General features: G+C 40.7%; 1 protein-coding gene across 1 annotated transcript in view; it reads left to right on the top strand.

Moving 5' to 3' along the window:
* Positions 1-19,587, top strand: part of LOC104313270 (homer scaffold protein 1) — a 146,981-nt gene that overhangs the window by 26,551 nt on the left and 100,843 nt on the right. The window contains exon 2 of the mRNA XM_069774873.1: positions 12,728-12,884. Coding sequence (XP_069630974.1) covers positions 12,728-12,884 — 157 coding nt within the window. The remainder of the gene's footprint in view (positions 1-12,727; positions 12,885-19,587) is intronic.

Genomic DNA, 19,587 nt, shown 5'->3' with positions numbered 1-19,587 from the left:
GACGCTTGTCAATGCTGCTGAAGGATTTCATTACAGCAACTAAATTGATCTAACCAAACTTTAGAACAGAGGGTGTTGACTTTTGGACAGTCTCATGCTTTCATGTTAGGAGAAAGCAGGGGGTTTCAGTCTGTCAATTGTTTGAATGTGCTACTGTGGGTGGTACTTCAACCACTGTTGTCTTATGACCCTTATATCCCACCAAACAGCATGATTAACATCAAAAAGTCTTAATGTGTTTGCAGGGTGCTGTTTCTCCCCATCTATGCCTCAGCAACATCACCTAAGTAGCCCCATCCAATTTGGCTTAATTCTCGCCTTGTTCAGTCAGTATCAATTGGTCTAATTAGTCGCTTGCAAGCGGCAGTAACAGCCCTTCTCACAGGCTGAAAATTGTTTTCCAAAGGAAAGTACTGAAATTTAGATCTCAGAGTCCATGAACTAATTTGAGGGTGTCTGTGAAACATGATAAGGAAAACATGCTAGATGGGAATAGGCTTGTGTTCTGGAGATTGCAGTAGATTGAAAATCATGTCCTGTTAGAGCCTTCCTCCTCATCCTCCTCCTCTGGGCCCCTGGAAAGGAAAGGGCCACTGGGCCTGCTTGTAAAGCAGAGCATGAAGTCCTGGCTCACCAGCAGCGTCTCCGGATCCCAAAGCAACTTTGTGCTCTCACCCTGTCTGTTTCTATGTCTGGAGAGCTGTGCTTGTTCTGCTGTTGTAGGATTTTTCTTTTTTTTTTTTTAATCTGTCCTTTCTGTCCTTTTCCTTACAACTATAGGTCTTGTAATGGTTCTGAAGACTGTAGATACTGTCCCTGAGGACCATATTCAGGTTCTGGTTTGTTTATCTTTCTCTGGGTTTTAAAGATCATCAATTGAATCACTGAAACTCAAGTTATTAAAGGGGAGGAAAATGTCTATTTATTTAAACTCAAGAAAACTGGTGGTGTGGAGGGCAGGAAACTAACTTGCTCATTGTATTGCTGTGTGTTAAAAAGTGCTGTGCTAAGTAACGGTAGAAATTCAAGCTAAACAGTTAAGCTGCTTTATGTTCTCCCTTAAAATATTTGCATGAGTTCTGTAAGAGTAATCTGCCTGACACACAATTTGATTGCATGGGAGATTTTAGATGTAAATTGCAAAGGAAAGATTGCTTCTATATGGAGATTATCAAGGAACTAGAGGAATTAAAATCAAAACCTGATTATCAATTGCTTTTGGACCTTTCTAAACAGGTATGAATGGCGTTATTTCTTCTCTTGCTCTACATTGTGCTGTTTAGGCTTCATTCTTCTCACTTCTGTTTGTATTGCAAGTGCAGCAAAGTTGCTTTTCCATGCTGTAGAATGGAGGGAAATGCATATTTTTAGACCATTGCCTGCCTGTTTGATATTCCAGATGCAGCTTAGCTTAGTATGTATGTATGTAACAGTCCTTACTGTATGTAAGGACTGTTACAGGAATGTTAACATCTAGACTACTTTCAGAAATGTCTCGTTAGCCTGTCGTTCCAGGGTTCTTTGTTCATAGAATAGAACCTGACATTAGATTGTTTTTCTGTTTGCTTCTGGTTAATGCTTTTAGTGACTAGATGTGAAAAATAGCTATACACCTTAAACTTAATTGTCTAGTCATAAAGATAGAAGAACTCCTCTCTACTTCCTTGGCAAGAATTTTTGGACAGAGCAAGATCCAGGAATTAAATACAACTTTGGATCAATTTTTGCTATCATGACTACTTAGATGTTTACATATAGTGAAAATACTATCCTAAAATTCAACCTAATGTAATTTAACTGCTCTTAAGTCATTAAAGGCTAATGATTAGTTCTCTCCAATCTTGTAATTTAAAAATAAATTTAAGGTAAAAGTTAATTCAGAGATACCTTTGTCTATTTATTTGCATGATTTAGAGGAATAATCACTTAGGTACCTAGAAAAAATCTGAAGATGTATATACCCCTGGAATAACTTAATAAACTGAAGTGAAAAGAGTGAAAATAAAGCTAAGTACTTGTCCTTGGTAATACGCTTCATGTTATCTCATCTGACTCCCAAAGCTCTCACTTGATTCATGGTATGAAAATGAGCTTTTGAAGGTTGGGTGGAAGGGCAAAAAAGGAAAACCTTATAGCTATGGACCTTCATGCAGCCATTAGAGGAACTTTCATAGTTGGTGATAAATTCTCGGTGTGGATTTTTCCTGTAATGCTTTGGCTCATTTGCCTACCCACAGAACTTGAGCAGCATGTGATAGCTGGGGGCATTAGAGAAGAGGCATTTCTTCCAGTTTGGACCTTTAAAAAAAGTACCAGGATTAAAGAAGTTAAAGCAAGTCCAATGTTTATCTATTTTTCTTCCTTTTTTAAATCAGGTTAACAGTACACTGTATATATCCTCCAGGTACCTTTTTTTACTCTTTAGTGCAAGCAGCTCCACATTCACTGACATTATACCAATAATCTAAGAGAATTTTTTTGGTTTTTTTCCTTGCTTTAGAATATAAGCCTTAATTTTATGTAGTATCTATTTTATTCAGAATATAGAAGTTTGCATCTTAACTAGCAAATGTAATTCAGCATGTTCTGTTTTGATCGGGACTTTGAGGGTGTGTTGGCTCTGCTTGTTATAGCTCAGCAGGAGTGCCTTTACCATCTTGGGAGCCCCAGAAAACAGCAGTGCTAGGCTACAAGCTGTTTTGTGCAGTCAAGAGACAGACTTCTAGCTGAGGTTCAGTATGGCGAAGACAAGCAACTGTTGAGATACTACCTAGATGGCAGGATGAAATGCCTGATCTACAGGTGTCATTATGACTCACATCTAAGTAAGTTTAATTTTATTGCAGAATCCTGTGCACTCTGTCATGTTCTTTCTCTGAAGGATGTGCATAAGTTTTTATGTTTCAGTTTTTGCTTTCTCTGATTCGTGAGAAAGCAAAACATGAGTTTTTGCTGTTGATCTGGACATTGAGCATATCTAGTAAAACCCATCTGATTTCACTGTATCAAGGATTAATTTAGTCCATTGCTTGTTTGAAGGAAAATGAGCAGAACACTGTCATTCAGATTGTCATTGTATTCTGAGAAATAGTAATGCAACTAGTAGATTCAGTTAAAACTTCTCTACTGGTATCTTGAATTTGCTTGGGAAATGAAGAAAAAAATAATTTAAAGTATCTGTCATGCAGTGAAGTTAACACTGACCTACCAAAATGATTTATTTCATCAATCTCATGAATTTTAAGTTAATATGTTAAAGCCTTCCCCACCTGATGTTAGGCATCTGAAGAGGGGATGAAACACAAGACAATTCTTGGCTTCTGAGTCCTTCTGCATCTTCTGTGCCTGGTGATGTGGTGAGGGCCAATGAGGGATGCGATGGCGTTGTTCTTAATGTAAGATATTGAGGGCAGAATCTGTTTGCTTGGTGTGCTCAAAGTATGATAACTGAATTAGTGACCAACTTTATTTTGAATTTTGTGTGTCCTTTTTGCTGTTTGAAGAAATCTGAAATAATAGGTCAGTCTTGTCTGTGTAGCATGTTTAACACTTCATATGTAATATCTTTGAGGTGTATATGTATATATGTAAAAACACTGATCAGAGCACGTCAAAATGAATTGGACCTTAAGGCCATGAAGGCAAGCAGGACAAAGAAGAGTATCAGAGACAAATATTTAGGGGACAGCTGTTTAAGGGACCCTTGCTCCTGCTGTTTTGTAGGGTTTCACAGTCAGTGAGATGCCTGAACAGAAGTGCTGGTGAAATAGATTGGAAAGGTGTCTTTTCTAAGAGGGAGGGTGCTAAGGAAGAGTTGGTCAGGTCAAATGAATGACTTGCAATGAGGCAAGAAGGTAGGTCTGAGAGAAGGATCAAAGCAAGGTCACTTGGGTCCCACTCTAAAACTCACTCTGTTCTCCTGTGCCTGGGGGGCCAGCACAAGCAGTGTCCTCTCCTGCCACCACCACTGTCCTGACAATAAACTCATGCTTGGCTTTTCTTGTTCTCCGTGAAGAGTCAGAACCTGGGCACTGATTTGTCCTGTGCTTTGCAACTCTGCCAGCTTCCATGTTGTTGATGTTATTAAATTTGTGAGACTGTAATCTGTGCTGTGCTACAGTTAATTTTAAATCTATGCTGTGGAAGAAGCTCTTTACTCTTCTAAATTTTACCAATAACTACTATCCTTCACTGGTCTCTTATGAATGGGAAGCTTAGACAGAAGAGGAATGAGTTTAAATGAACTTTCTCATTGCTCTTCATAATTCTGTTTTTTGGGTTTTGAAGGTTTTTTTGTTTAATAGCAAGAGCCTTATTTCCCCAGGTATGGTAATCCTAGCTCTTGCGATTTTATATGATGACTACAAACTGTTAGTGCTGTCTGCAATTGTCTTACAGTGCATGCTTGTAGGATATTCTTCTGCCTTTCTTCTCTCCCTTCCCTCTCCGGAACGTCTTATGTATGGGCTTCCTGAGCATTTAGTTGAGATTAGCATGTATACAGTGGATAATTTTTTCCCTGAATAGACTATTTTATAGGATTACATGCTCATCCACATCAGTGGATGTGCCAAAATGTTAACAGAAGGAATCTGATTTAAAACATCTTTTTTACCCTAAATTTTGAAGTTCTCTGCTTTCCTGACTTGCCTCCTGTGTCATACAGAAACTTTTATTCATAGATACAAATAATTGTAAGTAAGTAGACAGTTTTTCTACTAATGAAAGTCCATAATCACTGACTTCCGTATAAAAAACTATTGAGTTGGGTTTGTTTTGTTTTGTTTTTAAAGCCTAGGGTTTTAAGGTATGCAAATACAGTGTAACTGTTCCCCCTCCTGCCTGAATAACTCTCAAATTTCAAATAGTCTTTATAGGGACAATGACATTTGTGGTGGGTTGAACCTGGCTGGCTGCCAGGTGCCCACCAAGCTGCTCTATCACTCCCCCTCCTCAACTGGACAGGGGAGAGAAAATATAACGAAAGGCTCCTGAGTCGAGATAAGGACAGGGAGAGATCATTCAGCAATTACCGCCATGGGCAAAACAGACTCAACTTGGGGAAATTAGTTTAATTTATTGCCAATCCAATCAGAGTAGGGTAATGAGAAATAAAACCAAATCTTAAAACACCTTCCTGGAGAAAAGGAGGCTGAGGGGAGACCTTATTGCTCTCTACAGCTACCTGAAAGGAGGTTGTAGTGAGGCGGGTACTGGTCTCTTCTATCAAGTAACTAGTGATAGGATGAGAGGAAATAGCCTCAAGTTGTGCCAGGGGAGGTTTAGATTGGATATTAGAAAAAACTTCTTTACTGAGAGGGTTGTCAGGCATTGGAACAGGCTGCCCAGGGAAGTGGTGGAGTCACCATCCCTGGAGGTGTTCAAAAAATGTGTAGACATGGCACTTCAGGACATGGTTTAGTGGGCATGGTGGTGTTGGGTTGATGGTTGGACTTGATGATCTTAAAGGTCTTTTCCAACCTAGATGATTCTATGACTCCCCCCACCTCTCCCTTCTTCCTGGGCACAACTTCACTCCTGATTTTCTCCGCCTCCTCCTCCCCCACAGCAGCACAGGAGGATGGGGAATGGGGGTTGCGGTCAGTTCACCACACGTTGTCTCTGCCACTCCTTCCTCTTCAGGGGGAGGACTCCTCACTCTTCCCCTGCTCCACCGTGGGGTCCCCCCCATGGGAGACAGTCCTCCATGAACCTCTCTAATGTGGGTCCTTCCCACAGGATGCAGTCCTTCAGGAGCAAACTGCTCCAGCGTGGGTCCCCCACGGGATCACAAGTCCTGCTGACAAACCTGCTCCAGCATGGCCTCCTCTCTCTCCACAGGTCCACAGGTCCTGCCAGGAGCCTGCTCCAGCGCGGGCTTCCCACGGGATCACAGCCTCCTTCAGGACACATCCACCTGCTCCGGTGTGGGATCCTCCACGGGCTGCAGGTGGATATCGGCTCCACCATGGACCTCCATGGGCTGCAGGGGGACAACCTGCTTCACCGTGGTCTTCACCATGGTCTTCACCACGGGCTGCAGGGGAATCTCTGCTCTGGTGCCTGGAGCACCTCCTCCCCCTCCTTCTTCACTGACCTTGGTGTCTGCAGAGTTGTTTCTCTCACATGTTCTCACTCCTCTCTTCCAGCTGCTGTTGTGCAGCAGTTTTTTTCCCCTTCTTAAATATGGTATCACAGAAGTGCTACCACCATTGCTTACTGGCTCAGCTTTGGCCAGCAGCGGGTCCGTCTTGGAGCTCTCTGGCATTGGCTCTGTCGGACTGTCCTGGTTTCAGCTGGGATAGAGTTAATTGTCTTCCTAGTAGCTGGTACAGTGCTATGTTTTTGAGTTAGGTATGAGAAGAATGTTGAGAACACACTGATGTTTTCAGTTGTTGCTAAGTAATGTTTAGTCTAAAGTCAAGGATTTTTCAGCTTCTGATGCCCAGCCAGCAAGAAGGCTGGAGGGGCAGAAGAAGTTGGGAGGGGACACAGCCAGGACAGCTGACCCAAAGTGGCCAAAGGGGTATTCCATACCATGTGATGTCACATCTAGTATATAAATTGGGGGGTGTGGGGGGGTGGGGGATGGGGGATCACCGCTCGGGTACTAACTGGTCGTCGGTTGGTGGGTAGTGACCAATTGCATTGTGCATCACTTGTATATTCCAATCCTTTTATTATTACTGTTGTCATTTTATTAGTGTTATCATTATCATTATTAGTTTCTTCTTTTCTGTTCTATTAAACCGTTCTTATCTCAACCCACAAGTTTTACTACTTTTCCCGATTCTCTCCCCCATCCCACTGGGTTGGGGGGAAGTGAGTGAGAGGCTGCATGGTTGCTGGCTGGGGTTAAACACCGACACGGACATAGGGGAAGCTTCTAGCAGCTTCTCACAGAAGCCACCCCTGTAGCCCCCCACTACCAAAACCTTGCCACACAAACCCAATAGATTCCACCCCTCACCTCTGTGCATCACATATTTAAGAATTATTAAAATCCACATTCATCGCACAAAATCTTCACAGTTTTCACAAACTTCACTCACATCAACTAAAAAGAATTCTCCACACCAAAATCAAAATAACATCATCACAACACTGACAAAAAGTGGACAATTTATGCACAGTCCACCCCTCATCCCTTCACCAGAATTACAACATAAATTCCCCACAGTCATTCTGCTCTTCAGTCTCTAGCTGTGTTCAGTCCATGTTTTGGCCATTACCTCTCCCAATTACTATCCTTGTCTCGAATTCCTCATGCCCCCCACTGGGCGCCAAAAAGACTGTGGTGGGTTGAACCTGGTTGGATGCCAGGTGCCCACCAGAGCCGCTCTATCACTCCCCGTCCTCAACTGTACAGGGGAGAGAAAATATAACGAAAGGCTCATGAGTCGAGATAAGGACTGGGAAAAATCACTCACTAATTACCAAATCAGACAAATTAGTTTTGACTGTAGCTGCACTTTTAATCACTCTCCTTATTTCTTTTCAGGGATCCCTCATGAAGCTGCTTAGAGTAACAAAAGCTTGCTACAGCTTTAAAAACAAGCCAGGGAGAGTATTTTTTAAGACTGCAGCCAGGCATTGGGAGAAAGCTGTAGTCTTGGTACACTGTCATTTTGAAAAAGCAAAAAGGTCTTTGTCCAGTCCTAAATCTGAAGATAATCAGCAAATGCCTGAGAGACCATGCAGGGGATTCATGTTGTCTGATATGGGGAGAAATCACTTTGGATGACAGATATTATAGAGGCTTAGAACTCACTGTGTGTAAAATTACTACCTGCAAAAATGTGTGTGATGCCTACCGAGAGAGTTTGCAGTCCTTGGGACTGCCAGAGCATGTGTGCTGAGCATGCAGGCTGCCATGTGGCAGGATCTGCTGTGCCCATCCTGGTCTCCCATCCCCTTGCCACAGGTGGCACTCAAGAGATGGTGGTCAGTGCCTGGTGGCTTTTTTTTTTTTGTTCTGCTCCTTTTTTTTTTTTTTAACTCAACTCCTCCACAGGCCACAGTCCCCTCAGTGTTGTACCTGCTCCCATGTCTGCTCTCTGCTCCTGCTTGGGCAGCTCTTCGCTCCAGCCCCTGTGTCCCTGTTTTTTTTCCAGCCCCAATCCTGCTCTGTTCTTGTGTCTGCACAGAGCAGTCCCTGACTTCCTCCCACACAGTGAGTGCAGCATCCCCATTACCAAAACCCTGTCAATTTATCCCAATACGTGTCTGTGTGTGTGTGTGTATTTTATTTATTTTTTTAGCATCATTAACACACCAAAAGGGGAGGCAAGTAGGACATCAACTAATGTTGTAGAAGTTCATACCTTCTTTTCAGTGGCCTTATTGTTTTTACAGTGTCCTGGTTTCAGCTGGGATAGTTAATTGTCTTCCTAGTAGCTGGTACAGTGCTATGTTTTTGAGCTAGGTATGAGAAGAATGTTGATAACACTGATGTTTTCAGTTGATGCTAAGTAGCGTTTAGACTCAAGTCAAGGATTTTTCAGCTTCTGATGCCCAGCCAGCAAGAAGGCTGGAGGGGCAGAAGAAGTTGGGAGGGGACACAGCCAGGACAGCTGACCCAAAGTGGCCAATGGGGTATTCCATACCATGTGACGTCACATCTAATATATAAACTGGGGGGAGTGGGGGTATCGCTGCTCAGGGACTAACTGGGCGTCAGTCAGTGGGTGGTGAGCAATTGCATTGTGCATCACTTGCATATTCCAATCCTTTTATTATTACTATTGTCATTTTATTAGTGTTACCATTATCATTATTAGTTTCTTCTTTTCTGTTCTATTAAACCATTCTTATCTCAACCCACAAGTTTTATTTCTTTTCCCGATTCTCTCCCCCATCCCACTGGGTGGAGGGGGAGTGAGTGAGCGGCTGCGTGGTGCTTAGTTGCTGGCTGGGGTTAAACCACAACATACAGTAACTAAGACAACAGAATCCCAGCCTTGATAAGTTGTAGATATTATGGCAATGAAAATAACTTTGGAGTCATGGTAAACAATGTGGGGAAAGAAGTAAGAGGAAGGAGGTCTTTAGCACTAGTGTTGGCATGATCTGGAAGTACCAGACTCATCAAAGAATAATACTTTTTTTAAAGCAAATGTTAATTATGGATTAGCAAGGAAAGTTCTTTCTAACCTTCTGTACTAACTTAAGCTACTTTTGTGAAAGCTTTAATTCATCTCACGTGGAGAAAGGAACCCTTAGGTTCTTATATTCAGTAGTCTGCATTTTTTTGAAAAGGATGTGTTAAGATGTCAAAATGGAAAGAGGAGTTGAAAACACTGTTCATTCAACTGTTAGGACATAGGCTTTTCTCCTAAGACTAGCCTAGGACTGATCACATATCAATGAATAGACTTCTGTATCAATGATAAAAACTGGTGTGACTCTACCTCCTTAAGTGGTACTTCTCATCCTTCTTTAGTCTTCACATTCCCGCTTAAGTCAAGGAGGACTTAGCACGCACTTACTTCTTTTTAGTCTGCATTAGACTGCAACATTACAATGGTCAAAGTGAATTAAGAACAACAGCATATTAGCCTTAATGTTTCTGCCATGCTTGAACAGGCATTTCTAATAGTCAAACTGTGTTACTATGGCATTCTGTTAGTTTCTTTTCTTTTTGTTCAGCATCAGGATATTTCTGGAAAAATGAATTACTTCTCTTTGTAATTAGTGATGAGTTCTTGTCTTAGTTCCTATTAGTGTTTTTAATGAATACTAAATACTTTGTGGTAGTGAAGGGACGGTAAGAGAAAGAGGAAGAGAAGGAAGAGTAAGGAACTGACAGTTGTTTTTACAGGATTGTTTTTTCTTATTTAAAGTTGTTCTTTTCTTCTTTCTCTCTCAACTCTATATAGGCAAAAGTACATTTATATTTTTATTTATATATATATGTCTGAGCACTTAGCAAGGGAAAAAGGAAACTACTTTCCTATTTAATATAACTAATGCTACTTCAGCTGAGTTAATTGAAACTTCCAGATTGGGAGGGCATCATGTCCTGTATGGATAATGGAAAAAACAAAAGTCTCATAGTAAAGATTGTTTAGATGAAATTGTAAATCTTGTATATGTTTTACATATTAACTTTTGCTTGTTTCTGAATGTTTTAGTAAATCTAAAATTTAAGTAGCTCTATAGTGTGTTGCCACAGAAAAGTACAGATGATCTAATTGTACAGTAGCTTCAAAGGGCTTTAGTGGCAAATCAGTGACTGATTCTATAACACATTTCATCCTGTAGACATAAGGTGTGTAACTTCCATTTATTTGAAGAAATAATCAGTATAAATGTTCATCATCAAGTGTCAAAATGTATTCTAGTTGGTTTAATTCTAGAGGCATCTGAAGTTTAGCATCGTTATTGGAAAAAACTCCTAATTACCCCAGTAATTTGGCAAAATCATGATTTCTCCAACTAGTTTAATGAAGGGGGTTATGTTTTTTGCCACAGAGTGTAGACAGCTTGTTATTCAGCAAAGCTTTAGTTTCAGTTAAAACATGGAAAGAAAAGACTGTAACTCTAGTTTATCAGAAGTGATTAAAAAAGTGCAGGTAAACTTTATTAATGCTGTTCTGTACCTAATTGTAATGTCTATGCCAGACACACATACATGCCCTGCAAAATGCTCTGGTTTGTCTTTGCAAAACACTGCTGAGCAATCAGCAGGAATATGCAGGCCATCTCATGAAACAAATTGAGGCTGTTTTAGCTGGGGCTATAGAAGATTTTTGTGCTGACAGTGCAGAGCAGCAACTCAAGGCTGAACAATTGGACTTCTAATGACACTCCTGCTTACTTTAGTTGTATAGTTTTCACCTACCTTTTACATATGAAAATCCTAACCTGTGTTATGTTGAAAGCCTCAGCTGTGTGATATACTGTACTGTGACAGAACTGAATAGCATTTCTGGTCACATGTGCATTCATTAACCACACATCTATGATTTGGATTCAGTTCTTCTTTTGTCTTTTTAGTTAATGTGGTCAGAACCTTTATTTTCTCCTTCCAACGTCAATCTTCATCCAAATAATTGTCAGGCTTCTAAGACTTTTGTTTTGATGAGCTCTTTAAATTTCCAGAGTTAAAGAACTGCTTGCACTACAGTAATATGCATCAAATTACATTTGGGTATACTTAATTGGGAGGTAAATGGAAAATGTATCTAATATTGAAGAAAAGAACTAAAGTTTAGCTATGACTGAAGAAGTAATTGTAGAGATTCAAAAGAGTGATAAGAATTAGTGTAAAGGTTATGTTAAACAAAAGGGCTACAAAAGTCACTGTTGCATAGCTTTTGTGTTTGTGCAAGGGATTGGGATCAGGAAAACAGCTACCCAACCTCCTATTGCTTGGTGATTTAGAAGGAAAAGATGAGTTGGTGCTGAGGGTACAGTGATGTTTGTATGGAGGACTAGCATGTGCATTGATTCCCCTGGCCTACTTTCCTCCTCCTTTAACTTTCACTGAAACGGTGCTCTCTTTGGTCTGTTTTGTATCACTTCTAACATCCAGCATAGGAGAGCACCACATCTTCTGGCAGATGGGCTTCAAGGAGCCTTAACTCCTAACTGAATAATATGATTCTGCTGCTGAAAGCAACTGGTCTTGGCTGCTCTCACTGCCAAGCAGTAGAGATATTTCTGAGAGTTCACATGTACCCCTTTGTAATGAGGCCAGATTGAAACCCTTTCACTATGAGTACCCAAAATCCTAATTTTTTCTTTTGCTTTTATTTTGGGCAGAAAAATGTATTAAGAACTTACCTATTACTTAAAGGGAGATGAAGGCAGGGACAAAGGATATGTTTCTTCACATCCTGGAAATGGGAGAAAACAAAAGAGTTCAAAAACCTACAAAGTTAAACTCAACTTAAAATTCTGGTACTTAATATCTTTGGGATTTGATGGCAGCATTCTCTGAAGAATACAGCAATCTATTTGTCAGTAAAATGTAGCTAAATTTAAACTGACAACCATCTTTTAGTGATACTAAAATATTTTTAGATTTCTATGCAATACTATATGTCTTGGTAATGATCATGGGGAAAAATAAGTTGTAAATTCTAAAGTACATTAATTTTTTTCCCTTACATAATTTTATTTGCTAAGCAGTTAACTTTGAACCATGTATGTTATACATATTTAGTGTTGCTATGAAAACATTCAGATGTGAAGCTCCAAAGAGTGAGGGTTTCACAACACATGTTCCTGACCCTAATTAATGTTAGTTTTAGAATAATTGCATTGAATCAGCCAGTTCAGCTTTAGATTATGGCCTAAGATTGATTAGAATAATCAGAGTATTAAAAGATTTTTGAGAAGATGGGGGTTTAGAGTAGTACACATTCTGCAACATGCAGTGTAGTGTTACACATGTATTGATGCCAGTTAGTTTAAAAGGATAGATGGAGGGTGAGGGCTAGGGAGGTGATGGGACAGGACTGAATCTATATTTAGAGATGGCTGTCTTTATCTGACTCTACAGCTGGGTGCTGATTTTTGCTTTAGAAGGCTTGCATTTTGCTTGCATATGTATATTAATGCACTTATCTGCTCTATGCAGCAACACATACAGAAGTTCTTAGGAAAAATTTATCATGCAAAGCGAAATGTGTACATCCCAGTGGGCACAACTGGCAGATAACTTGTGTGCAACAATATTACATACAAATCAGATTCATGACTTTTACTCTCTATCCTTCAGGGAACAACCCATCTTCAGCACCCGAGCTCATGTCTTCCAGATTGACCCAAACACTAAGAAGAACTGGGTTCCCACCAGCAAGCATGCTGTTACTGTGTCCTACTTCTATGACAGCACAAGAAATGTCTACAGGATAATCAGTTTGGATGGCTCAAAGGTAAGCTTTATTTCAGAGAACTTGCTTGCTGATTGACTTTTGTATTTATTTTCCAGTCTGATGTCCTTCATGTAGCTTATCAAATGCTTTTGTCATTATCTGAGTAACAGATTACTGATGTGTTAAAATGGTTACATTGCTTCATTACATATTTTAAGTGTTTACTGGAAAATATTTACTTTGATAAATCTATTGCTGAATTTAAGTGATGACCTGTTACTTAGTTAATATTTTGAGCAGTCTAAAAAGGCATTCCCTGTGAGATGCACTAAAAAGTACAAATAGGGTTACAATAACCTGTTTTCATCTCCGCATTCAATGATGTTATCAATATCATTGGCTTCAGCATTATGAAGGACATCTGTTTAGTGCCCATAATCACTTAGTAAATCCTTCTCTGTTACATAATCTTCCAATTTTTGCTGTAGAGAATGTGGTGATTCCCTCCTAATAAAGTTCTCCATGGTAAGCTTTTATCCAAACTCAGTTGGGTTGGGTTTGGGTTATTTTGGGGGTGTTTTTCTTTTTTTTCTTTTTTTTTCATTAGGAAAGATAATGTGTTGAGCTGCTACTGTAAGAAACCTTGTCTAAGAAATTAATTTGGAAGACTTGGAGAAAATATTTGACTGTTCCTTAGGTTTTACTCCAAGTGGGTATTGTTGCGGAGGATCCACAGGGGACATCACACACAGACCAATGTGATCAAGTGAAGTTCATTTACTACAACGTTTGACACAGTTATATATCTTATGCACTTGTGCACGCGCCTTATACAATACTCTAATTGGTACAATACCCCGGTTCACGCGACACTATCTTATTCTCTATTGGCTGCGCAAGCTTCTTCACGAGGTGTCCAGCAGTTACTTATCTCATTCTTCAGCATCCAGGTGTTGTTTGTCAGGCTCTTCTTATCTTCTTTTTCCCAGCGTACAAGGACACAGCGTCCTTGTCCGCTCCAGCATGTTGTAAACTTATGCTTTGTTCCCACCTAATGGCTGGATTGCTCACATGCCTTCGCCCAGCCAAGAAATCCTCAACAGGTATAAAACCAGTAACTTTACAAATGGCATGTCAGACATCTTTGCAATAAGGACATTAAAGATACACAGAGTGTAATCAAAAGCTATAATCCTTTCAAGAGACTTTAATTTGCAACTTATGGAGATGTGTCAGTTCACAATGGTTGGAACTAAAATACTCTGTTAGAGCATGGCAGTATTCACATAGATTTCTTGGCTATTTATTGAAAGCTGAAAAACATTACTCTGGTTTTTTTTGGTTTTTTTTCTTTTTTTAAATCCAGAGTATTGCTGTTTGTCCTGGTTTTGGCTGGGACAGAGTTAATTTTCTTCTTAGTAGCTGGTGCAGTGCTGTGTTTTGGATTTAGTGTGAGAATAATGTTGATAACACACTGATGTTTTTTTCGTTGCTAAATAGTGCTTATCCTAAGTAAGTTAAGGATTTTTCAGTTTCCCATGCTCTGCCAGCAAGCAGGTGTACAAGAAGCTGGGAGGGGGCATGGCCAGGATAGCTGACCCGAACTAGCCAAAGGGATATTCCATACCATAGAACGTCATGCTCAGTATATAAACTGAGGGGAGTTGGCCGGGAGGGGCGGATTGCTGCTCAGGTATCAGTCAGCGGGTGGTGAGCAATTGCATTGTGCATCACTTGTCTTTTCTTGGGTTTTAGTTCTCTCTCTGTTATATTCCTTTTCATTACTATTATTATTATTATATTATTATAATAAATAAGAACAGTTGAATAACTAAAATAAAAATAAATAATAAAATATAGTAATAACAATAATGTCAAAAAGATCTCTATATGATACTACTTTAGGTGATTGAGACTCTGGTATCAAAGCCTATCAAAATTTTTTCCAACTTTAACTTTGACTGTTTCTTACCTTCTCAGCACTCCTTCAAATGATTTCGTTCTGTCAAATAATTAAAATACCTTTTGTGTGACTGTTTATAAAAGACTTTGGGACTGGGACTAGATGCTGTATGAAATCAAGGCTACTAGTTGTAATCTGTAGCATCTTAATTGATCTGCACAGTTTGCAAAATCCTTATTCTGATATCCACTGGGGTTCCTCTGCCTTTGTCCAAAGCTGCAATTCTTGAAAAGTGGCTGCTGAGTTGCACTGTCAAGCAGTTGTTCATCTATTTGTTTGCTCTTTTGTCTATTGCAGCATATCCTTCGCATTTGCAGTGCTATTAGCAAGGTATATTGATAATGCAATCTATCACTTTTATTTACTCTCTCTGTGATTGCTGCAGTCCTAATAATGTTTTCATCAAAGTGTTACATGTCTGACTATGATCTAGGATTCCAATCATGATTAAGAAGGAGCCATTGTTTTAGGCATCACAACATTGCTTTGAAACATATCCAGGTGAATAGCAGGGGGACCCATAGAAGAATTTTTAGGAGGTTTTCAGCATGGTTCCCAGAGAATTTTTTTATTTTTAATTATAGCCCCATCTTTTTTAACATGTCTGCACATACATAATGTAGTATGTAAAAAGGGCTAAATATAAATATAAAGCATTCTTAAGTTCACAGAGCATCCAGAGTCTCTCTGCTATATGGCATACAGTTGGGTGTCAGTAACACTACTGGCATCTGAGCTTGCAATTCCTTACATTGTCAATTGGTCAGACAGAAGCATTAAATTTGCAAAGGAGAAAAAGCTATACAATTTAATTGTCCAGTTTTGAGTTTTGAAATGAAATGGAATAAAGATGATTTTTTGGTTTTCTTTTAAAACAAATTTTACATTGAAAATGTCTCAAAATTGCATGTTGCCAGCTGCCAAAAATGCTTGTTGAACCATATTGGTTTTGCAGCTCTCATGCCCCTCCCTCAGGGGGAACAGATGTATGATCCAACTAGGTTTACTTGTAAACCTCTGTGCTGGTGGGGTTTACAGCACCCTGTGGGTTTGTACGTTGGAGAGAATGACGTGCATGTGGCTGCTCAGTATACAGTGGCTCAGGTGCTGAGCGGTAAGCCAGTAAGTGATGGCAACTCATAAGTATGTCCACTTAGACTGCAGTAAGGAAAGTTTGAGAGTATATTGGGGTTGCATGGCAAGATTTTGGTAGGAGGGGGGCTACAGGGGTGGCTTCTGTGAGAAGCTGCTGGAAGCTTCCCCTATGTCTGACAGAGCCCATACCAGCCAGCTCCAAGACAGACCCGCCGCTGACCAAGGCCAAGCCAATCAGCGATAGTGGTAGCACCTCTGTGATAACATATTTAAGAAGGGGAAAAAAAGTTGCTGCGGAACATAAACTGCAGCCAGAGAGAGGAGTGAGAATATGTGAGAGAAACAACTCTGCAGACACCAAGGTCAGTGAAGAAGGAGGGGGAGGAGGTGCTCCAGGCACCGGAGCGGAGATTCCCCTGCAGCCTGTGGTGAAGACCATGGTGAGGCAGGCTGTCCCCCTGCAGCCCATGGAGGTCCACAGTGGAGCACATATCCACCTGCAGCCCGTGGAGGACCCCACGCCGGAGCAGGTGGGTGCCCGAAGGAGGCTGTGACCCCGTGGGAAGCCCGCGCTGGAGCAGGCTCCTGGCAGGACCTGTGGACCTGTGGAGAGAGAGAAGCCCACACTGGAGCAGGTTTTCTGGCAGGACTTGTGACCCCATGGGGGACCCACGCTGGAGCAGTGTGCTCCTGAAGGACTGCAGCCCGTGGAAGGGACCCATGCTGGAGCAGTTCGTGAAGAACTGTAGCTCATGGGAAGGACTCACGTTGGACAAGTTCATGGAGGACTGTCTCCCATGGGAGGGACCCCACGCTGGAGCAGGGGAAGAGCGTGAGGAGTCCTCCCCCTGAGGAGGAAGGAGCGGCAGAGACAATGTGTGATGAACTGACTGCAACCCCCATTCCCCTTCCCCCTGTGCCTCTGTGGGGGAGGAGGTAGAGAATTCGGGAGTGAAGCTGTGCCCGGGAAGAAGGGCAGGGTGGGGAGGAAGTGTTTTTAAGATTTGGTTTTATTTCTCATTATCCTACTCTGATTTGATTGGCAATAAATTAAATTAATTTTCCCCAAGTCGAGTCTGTTTTGCCTGTGGCAGTAATTGCCGAGTGATCTCTCCCTGTCCTTATCTCGATTTAGGAGCCTTTTGTTATATTCTCTCTCCCTTGTCCAGCTGAGGAGGGGGAGTGATAGAGTGGCTTTGGTGGGCACCTGGCATCCAGCCAGGGTCAACCTACTACAAAGAGAGATACACTTGAGATTTGAGTGATAAGCCCATTTCTGCCCCACACCCTTCCCCTTCTTTAGGTCGGTTGGTTCCAGTAGGATTCCTGGATAAAATTTAACTTCTGTACTGATTATCTGAACATCATTAAATATTTCTTTTTGAAAACAAAAGGACATTTTTAAGACCTGATTTTCACTCACCTCTGAGAGATGCTACTGTACATCACAGATTTCCACTTGAATTTGTTTGTGGAGATCTGTGGTCTATTTTGAGAGAGGTTGGGGTTTTTTTCCCCCTTATTCTGTATCAATGGGTCTGTGAGCCAGATTCAGCTGAGATAGGTCCTATAGAAACGATGTCTGCTTATTCTTTCTACATTCTGTATAATGTTTTCTGAAGCTATTGTCTCCTCTTAAAATACCTGGCACAAGAAATGATGCATCTCCCTTTAACTTGACTCCAGAAAACATTCTAGGACTATAAGGTGTTCAGTGTACAGGCCATATTTTATAGTCACATACAGTATCTGGATGGGGGGGAGTGAGTGAGCGAGCGGCTGCGTGGTGCTTAGTTGCTGGCTAGGGTTAAACCACAACACAATGGTAGCCAAAATTTGCATTTTGAGGCAAAGGTTATCAGATAGAACTGCCTGTTTGATATCCTCAGCTACATCCAGATTTGTTCTTACAATTTAATGCCAGCATAGTGGAGCTGCCAAAGATGCCACTTTTGTTAAATTCATCTGTGCTGCAGTATCTTTGCTTGCCTTTCTACATGTTGTGATACAATGTGTTCTTCTGAACTTTCTTGCAATACTCCTCTCCCCCACTTCATCTGAGAATCAGCATATGCACATGGAAGCTGTTTGTGGGCTTAGTTGGCCCCTCAGCTGTAAATTTTACAGGCTTGCCCTGTAGAATTCAGAGAAAATGTGATGTTGATGGTAGCTGTGCTCCAGTGCTACCTAAATCTTAGCAGAAGCAGAGGATGCTAAGTAAACTCCATAACTACTCACTTTAATATCCATCCAGATGGCCATCTCACACAAGTAGCATAGGATGGATTTGACTTCTAGAAGATCTCAGGCTTGGGAGAGCAGTACTTGGTCTCTCTGATGTTGAAGTTTCTCACTGTCACCATCCTGAGAAAGTATTGTTATTCTCTATGCATCAGTCCAGTTCCTGCTACTCAAAGAATAAAATTAAGATTTCTTTATCTCCAACAGAGAAGTTGGTTTGGACCTTGTGAATTTTGTTGCTGCTCTAGGATTCTACAGTAATCACTGGCTTTGAACTGCTGGGGGTAAGGCAGGAGTTATGGTTTCATGGGAGCAGAACAAAGCATGTGCACACTGATGTTCAAAAGATTCCCAGCTCTGTAGTGTGAGACAGTAGGACCCATATTGACAATAACCTTTGGAGCACAATAACTGGCATGTAAGATTCTTCCTGAACTGTTCTGCTCACAGTGTATGCTATTTTCTGGGAAGTTTTAAGGACATTCTCTTTCACATGGGTGTTACAAAGCACCTACTAACCAGTGTTTTATGGAAAGGGCTGTGAATTATTTAACAAATGTGGCTGAAACTCTTAGTAGCACCAGACAGATGAGAAAGCATGCCTGCATTTCACTTCCAGTACACATATCTGGTTTTGTGGCTAGTCTTTCTTGTTCACATTGGCTGGTTATAAACTGTAATAACCATCAATTTTTAGTTAAATGGAACCCATTGGTGTCATTATAAGACTATCCTGACATACTTTAAGTCAACTGGACAGTTCCACATCACAGATTTAGAATATGTTAGACGAACTTTAATGTGATGAAAATACTGTTGAAATCCATGGTAAAACTTTAGCTGGTTTTAGTGGAACCAGCATATAATTGAATAGTTGTAGTTTTTTGTTTACATTAGCAGAAGTTGTATGCTGGAAGATGCGCCTCTTTCATCCTGTACGTAACAAGAACTAGAGGAGAAAAATCTATTCTAAGAGTAGCTCTTCTGTAGTTGGTGTATGACCCTGTCACTGTTAGTCATGTTTGTGTATGTATAAAGGAAAAACAGATTCTTGCAATACAGAAACTTAAAAATAAATTATGCTTCTTGTTTTATTGCATCTTTTCCAGTGAGGATTGCATATGCAAGGAGGGGAATGCATCTGTGGAGCTTACAGTGGATCTTGAGAGGCATTGCCTTAGGGGACAAAGAAATACACTTATGAGACAAAAAAAGACTTCGCTAGTTCTTCTATTCTGATCTCATTAGTCTATGTGGATGCTTTAAAGGACTTTTTTTTGACTTGCTAACTATTAAATGACTGCTTGCAATTGCAAACAGATGCCCCCCCCGCTTTTGCTCCTTTTAAAGAATGTATGCCAATATATGCTTTTGTAATTTTAGCTGTGATTAAATTAGAAGAAAACTGTTCCCTAGTTGCAAGTTTGTCTCATTCAGTGTACACAGATACTTGTCTATAATACT

Source organism: Haliaeetus albicilla, chromosome W (genome assembly GCF_947461875.1).
Source record: "Haliaeetus albicilla chromosome W, bHalAlb1.1, whole genome shotgun sequence".
In the NCBI taxonomy this organism is placed as follows: domain Eukaryota; kingdom Metazoa; phylum Chordata; class Aves; order Accipitriformes; family Accipitridae; genus Haliaeetus; species Haliaeetus albicilla.
This window is presented reverse-complemented; position numbering and strand designations above follow the sequence as displayed.